Below are 6,733 nucleotides of genomic sequence, written 5' to 3'. Positions count from 1 at the left end.
GGAACGAGATTTGCAAACTGCTGCACAGAAAGGGAACTCGAGAGCAGTTCATTTCTTCCTCCGTCACTAATTCTGAGCCTAGTTCTTGCCCTTCCTTTTACCCACTATCTGCCCATTAACTTGTTGAACTGGAAAAACCCTGCAGCTTTGATGTGTGCAAAGGCTTACGCACACGTTTGCCTTTAGGCTTTGGAGAGAGGCGCAATGTAATTAATCGGTGGGTAAAACCAAGCACGTGCGCACACTGATACAAAAGCAGGGCCCCCGACACTTGGCATAGCCGGTTCCAAGGGGCAGTGGGGATGATCCACCTCGCTCATCGTTACCGTCACGGGTTTCTCCTCCTTCCCCCCGTTCCGTGGCCGTGCCGGGATGCCTCGAGGCCGGAGGCTCCGCGCTCGCCACCCGTGAGCCTGAGCGGAGCCGCCAGCGCCGCGGCGGTGAGCGGAGAACGGCAACACCCTCAGCACGGCTGCGGGGATTTGCAGCCACGTCACAGGACTCCACCACAATGCTTTACATTGGCTGAAAGAATCATCCAATAACTTTTATGAAAATGAATAAACTGTTCATAATAAAATACAAAAGTACTATCAAGAATCACTTCTGACTTTCAGATTTAAATTCAGTGCAATTGACAAATGCATTGCTAGACGAAAAATGCAGCTTAAACATACTCAAAACATTTGTGTCTATTCCTGGGAGCACAGTTTAAAATTATTGCACAGAATTTTTTTATTTTTATTTACTTTTTAATTAATGACAGAGGTCAGCCACAGTCATGGACCTCCAGCAAGAAAAGCAATATTTCAAGTGCCAGACACTCAATATATTAGGTTTCCTACACACTGTAGCTCACAGGGCAATTGCTTTAAACATTTGTAATATGTTCCGAAACCTTAAAAAGAGCTGGCACTGAACCACCGTGGACGACTGCCTTTATGGATATGACTTTTTGCTGTCTTTAAATGCTGTGTATCACAGTACTCTACTCCTCTCTAATAACAGCTGGGGTACGTGTAAAGAATGGGTCGCGGATTTCTCTTTACCACTGGCAAATTGCTGCCCTACCTTAGCCAAACTCAGACTTGCTTCAAGCCGTATTTATTCCCTGGAAACGATAGAAATCAATGCTTAAAGAACAACTGTTAAAACGTCAAAGCTGCAATATCTCGAATAAACCAATTTATATCTAACTTGGAGGAGGGTGGGGGGGGAACAGAAAAAATGTTAGAGACTAGTAATCATAAGCCACAAAATTATTTGTGATTGAAATAGTGTTATAAAACTGATAACTTTGCAAAGCTCTATAATATAAACCATTCCTTAAGTAAAATGCCTGTGACATAAATTTGACAACCTCTCTTTTTATAAATTTACACTCTCGGAATCTTATGCAAGACATGATGCAACCTTTTCAACTACACATACGCGTAAACACAACCTCATGCTATCATTTACAAATAAAATCACTATCAGTATACTTTTAATCACATGAGCAGAAAAAGGTTTGCCATATACATCTGTCATTGTAAGAAAAATACTTGATATTGTAAACAGAGTAAAAGACACTATATAGTAGTGATTATTAAAAAAATAGCAGCTTACATCTACCCTATATTTGGAAAAAAAATGTAGTCACAAGATACAATAAACTGCAGGACTGGAGCAGCAGGGGAATTAGTGCAAGTATTCATCTTTTAAATAAGCTGAATCACTGCTATTAAAATAAACTTGAAGCAAGTCCTCTGTTTAAGATTTTTTTTAAATCTAAGGTAGTAAACATTTTGCCTCTTAATGGCAGTGTTATCAAATATATGCCAAAGATTTTTTTAATAAAGAAAAATTACATGAGATACTTTTAATACTGGAGTTTGGTTACAATTATACATCTAAGCTTCTGCAAATAATGATGGGCAACTCTCAGAGAAGCTGTGGCATGAACCCTTGTCCAGAAAGATCTTAATCTCTTAAGAAAACAACCCTCTCCCTCCCAGCTATATTTTGCTCCTTTTCGCAATAGTGCACAATTTAACCATAATTTTGCTATGGTCTCAAAGCAACAGAAGATGCACTCTTTCCTTTTTTTTTTCTTTTTCTTCTTTTTCTTTTTTTTTTTCTTTTTTCCTTTTTGCATCCCCATTTTCCTTTCTGTATTTTTGTGCCCTTCTGTTCTTAAATTTGGCAGAATTATATCCCAAATAAGAAACTACTGCATTTCAGTCATGTCACCAGAAAAACAAAAACAAGAAAACACAGCATTATACCCATTAGTGACATACTTGGTAGATTAGCAGGACGTGCAACATCACACCTCGAAGATGGATTTTTTTCTCCTCTCTCTCCATAATCTCTTTTCCACCCTCCCTCTGTTCTCAAAATCATGCTCTGGGAGCCACAGAATGTACCAAACGTTATCAGGTTCAATCTACCTCTTCAAAGAATGCGTCAAGATATCTTCCAAAGAAACGTGTTTTTGTGGTTTTTTTGTGTGTTTTTTTTGTGTTTTTTCCCAAGGTGAAAAAAATATATAAACAAGAAATTAATTCACTCCCTTACTTCATGCATCGTAAACTTAACCAAAACAAAACAGAAAACCCAATGTTTAAAAGCAAAGAAAAAAAAACCTACTGCTGCAGATTTCTGTAAGTCCATTTTCTCTGTACACACAAACAGCTCAACTACTGAGAAGGAAAAAATCCCCAATCCATTGTCAGAATGGATTCCAAGGGGGAAAGGGGCAATGAAGGCTGCCATTAGTATCTTCTGAATTTGGTATGTATATGGGTCTGCTCTTCTATATGGTATATTTCTCTCTCTCTCGCTCTCTCTTCTGTTTTTCATATCCAAAACCTTTAAATGTTATTTTGGGACACAGCAGATTCCAGCACTTGGTGAACAGGATTCACAAGCTGTGACAAAACTCTGTCATCCTCTTCAGGGTGTAATTTTTTTTTTCTTTTTTTTCCTTTTTTTCTTTTTTTATATACAGTATATGTATATATTTCTTATAGGTTTGGCTGTAGTGGACTGGCCATGGTTCAATTGGGACTATAGCAGTACATGGGTCGGGGACAGTCATTTTGGCTATGTACACATTCATAGTCGGTCCATGGCTTCCAACTAGTAGCGCTATTTCCGTAAGTCTAATACGCAAACCTGCAAGAACAAAAAATACAGAAGTTGTGCATTATATAGCATTGTATCTTTATACAATTCTGCCTTCAATATCAGAACATAGGCCATAAACCAGATCATGCAAGTTTAATACTAATGAAAAACAAAACCACCATGTATACACCGTGCATTCTGTATATCAGCACCATGCCAGACATCCTAAGGACAGTGCTACCTGATGCATGACCATCAGAATATTAGAAACATCTGATGCAAGTTGTTTGCTTTTTATTTAATATTAAAAAGCTGATAACCTTCTTGAATCTCCTTTATGAAATTCAGTAAATTTAAAAATATTATGCCGGAAAAGAATAGAATTGCTCAGAATAATCCAAGAAATAAATATTTAACAGCATAGAAATTCCAGTTTTTATCACCTAAAAATACTCTGTAAGACACCCTTCTGCTTGTGTTAGGTCTACAAACTGAGGCTACACTTCTCAGTGAATTATTACCACATACCAGCCATACTTGTATTCATTGTATGTTTCAAAAGTGCTTTATTTGTTTAGGTATTATCACCTGTAAGCACATTTACAACAGAGAAGATGAGGAGGGCTTTCCCTAACAAACTATATCAACCATACCAAGGATAATACATTAAAAATAAATGTGATGTAAATACAATCAGGCTTTTGGGTCACAAAATTTTAGTGCTTGCTGTTTTTTGTGCCGAACTCAGTGATCCCGGCAGCACAGAGCACTTAAGGCAGGAGCAGGGAAAGGAAGCCTGCTGGATTCCTTCGGCACGGGAGCCAAGGCTCAGGACCCTGCACTGCACAGCTACCAGGACTGCTATTTCCTACATTTTCCACTTTAAGCTACGGCACCTTGAAATACACGTCTCATCGCTTTGATCCTATTCTGAATTTGTTTTTCCTCAGGCTCCCTCTCCTTTGGTGTAAGACCATAGGCAAATGCAGAAGCAAAAAGAACAAGTGTTGCATTTATTATGAAGAACTGCATAATAATATTTGAACTGCAGCACTTTGCAGGACCACACCAGAATAGCTAGAAGGTGATGCTATAAACACACTAAGATGAGATGATGAGATGTATTCATGATTAAACACATAATTTTGTCCCCTAGTTGTTCTGAGTAATGTAAACAGACTTGTATTTACATATATAATTCCTGTTATTGTTAGGGACTTTTTAGCATTCAGAAATCTGCACTTTGTTTTGTTGCTCTTTTTATTTATTGATCGCAACACAGAGGATATTTTGTTATCAAGCGTTATAAAAACCGCCTACGCTGAACGTTTTTATGTGAAAAGGGCCAAGAGGCAAGAATGAACCCACACTGCAGTGAAATGAGCAGCCACTCTGAGCAGATTTCCACAGAAAGCAACAGTGCGGAAAGAAAATCAAAACTAAATGCATCTTCTCTTTCTACCTGAGATTTTTGGAGTACTGAGACATCACACATGTATTAAGCAGGAATAAAGACATATTCTCCTATGAACATTACAGTGACTTTACGTGCCAAAAATCTAGCTGTGCGATGGTTCTACTCATGCTTTATCAAAATAAGGAAATTTTGTCTCCATCAGTCAAAAGATTTACAAATGATGCTTCTTCTTAAACTTCAGATAAGTCAAGCTGCACTTACTGAACCATCTGAAGCACTTGCTCCAACTTTGTCTCCTGCTGCATTCCAGCAAACCTCAAAAATTCCTCCTGTTCCCCGATAACTGTGAACTAGGGCACCTGTCTGAAAAGGGGAAAAAATAAAACATGCAATTAACATAACGAAATTTACATGAACAAGTATAGTTTCAAAAACATTTAAAATTTCCCATTGCTTTTAAAAGCTGGAATTCTCAGAGGAAATGGTTCATGAGGACAACCTAAGCACCACGTTAAAGTGCTTAGGATAAATTTTTCCTCATAAAACACCCTTATCCTGTCTTGATCTCAAGTCCTTTGAAGGGCAAAGCTAGAGGTTATTGCAAGTATTTTCAATTACTAAAATGAACCTTTCAAAAAAACACAACTATCCTATTCCCAGTTGGACATGTAGCTATTTTCGGTGTTTTTTTCCCTGCAAGAATGCAAATAATATAAACACAATTACTACTTTGGCAAAAGAAGTATGTGATAGATTACAGAAGAAGTGGTGAAGTCCACAACGCAAAAACAAAACAAACAAACCCCCCCAAAGATCAGAGTACCAAAAGATTAACAGGTATCAGACTGAAAACAGTACTCAGGCACTCACTGAGAGAAACCATGAACGTACAAACACTACTACGAGAAACTTCAGAATTAAAAATCAGACATTAGCAATGGCAAAGCTCTTGGTAAGAGCACGCTGGTGCAAGGAAAGTTACAAGAGTATTACTAGAAAAGATGGAAAAATAAACTTCCTGAATAGAAACAGAAAAATTATACCTGCGTATTCCAGATGTGTACGCATTTATCAAAGGACCCACTGGCCAGGTACCTGCCATCAGGACTGAAAGCTACACTGTACACAGGTTCTTGATGTTTTGTCAAAGTATGAATACAAATTCCTCTGTCTACATCCCATAACCTAACAGTAGAATCAAAGGATGCACTGTCAAGGGAAAAACAAAACAAAGCACAGATTAATTACATGCAAATTTTGTGTAGTTTTGTTTTAATAGAAATGTACATAATTAAGTACCCAATACGTTGGAACACTCTGTGGGCCTAGATATATAAAGAGTTGAGCAATAGCGCTCATTTTCTTAGCAGGCATTTAGGAACAGGATGATAGAGTACCTTGCTAACATAAGATTGGCATTTGGGTTATTTGTTCCTGGACCTGTAGGACTCCATTTGATAGTATAAATTTCTTTGTTGTGTGCTTGTAAATCATGGACACAACTGTCTTGCTTCATACTCCAGATCTATGATAAAAGAGAAGAAAACACAAAGCCATTTAATACAATATCATGCTAAAATACATTTTACATATTTTCTTCTTTATCACTTGCAGAGTCTGACTTGCTACCTTTCTGGTCACTCAAAACGTTTGCTAAAACTGCTGGATTTCTAGAATAATTATGCAGACAAATCATTCCCTAAGTATCCCCCTCTTTCTCTTAATTATTCATACCTGAGGTGTTAATAAATAGCACAAGTACAGGCTACAGAAAGCAATGTGAATGTGCTACCTGCAAGCCTGCTGAAAAGTGCAGGGATGTTAACAGATACTAAAATGAGAAGACCAACCTGCATACGTTTCTGCCTTAGCTGACAAAACAGTCCTATTCATAAATGAAGTTCTTGCTATACAGATTGAGTGAAATAAAGAGATAGCAAAGTTTTTTTGTTTTGTTTTCATAAAAAGTAATAGATGTTCCCCTCAAAAATAACTGTGGCATTTTGCTGGCTTTTTCGGGATTTGAACTGAACAGGTGGTTGCTCAGTAGTGTGCACAGAGGAGGAGCTCCTCTGGACTGAAACTCCTGAACATCCTTCAACAAACAAAACAACATTGTTCTACAAAGACTTTGTGCATCTACTACAGGAGGGATTTTGGAGGGCTTTTATATCTTTGCCTAAATCTGAAACTTGATATGGTCGT

The 6,733-nt window shown here is 37.8% G+C and overlaps 1 protein-coding gene across 4 annotated transcripts in view; it reads right to left on the bottom strand.

The window, feature by feature from the left end:
• Nucleotides 1-588: 588 nt before the first annotated feature.
• TBL1XR1 (TBL1X/Y related 1) overlaps nucleotides 589-6,733 on the bottom strand; it is a 103,441-nt gene continuing 97,296 nt past the window's right edge. For all 4 annotated transcript variants that reach the window (XM_088523912.1, XM_088523910.1, XM_088523911.1 and 1 more), the window contains 4 exons: nucleotides 5,926-6,053; nucleotides 5,572-5,737; nucleotides 4,790-4,891; nucleotides 589-3,159 (listed from right to left, as the gene is read on the bottom strand). In XM_088523912.1, the coding sequence (XP_088380038.1) occupies nucleotides 3,133-3,159; nucleotides 4,790-4,891; nucleotides 5,572-5,737; nucleotides 5,926-6,053 (423 nt within the window). In that variant the 3' untranslated portion in view covers nucleotides 589-3,132. The remainder of the gene's footprint in view (nucleotides 3,160-4,789; nucleotides 4,892-5,571; nucleotides 5,738-5,925; nucleotides 6,054-6,733) is intronic.

The sequence above is a fragment of the Tinamus guttatus genome, unplaced genomic scaffold, assembly GCF_059628265.1.
Source record: "Tinamus guttatus ecotype Peru unplaced genomic scaffold, ASM5962826v1 Tinamus_guttatus_pri_ptg000198l, whole genome shotgun sequence".
Lineage (NCBI taxonomy): Eukaryota > Metazoa > Chordata > Aves > Tinamiformes > Tinamidae > Tinamus > Tinamus guttatus.
Note: the sequence above shows the minus strand (reverse complement) of the source record. Positions and strands in the feature narration are given on the sequence as shown.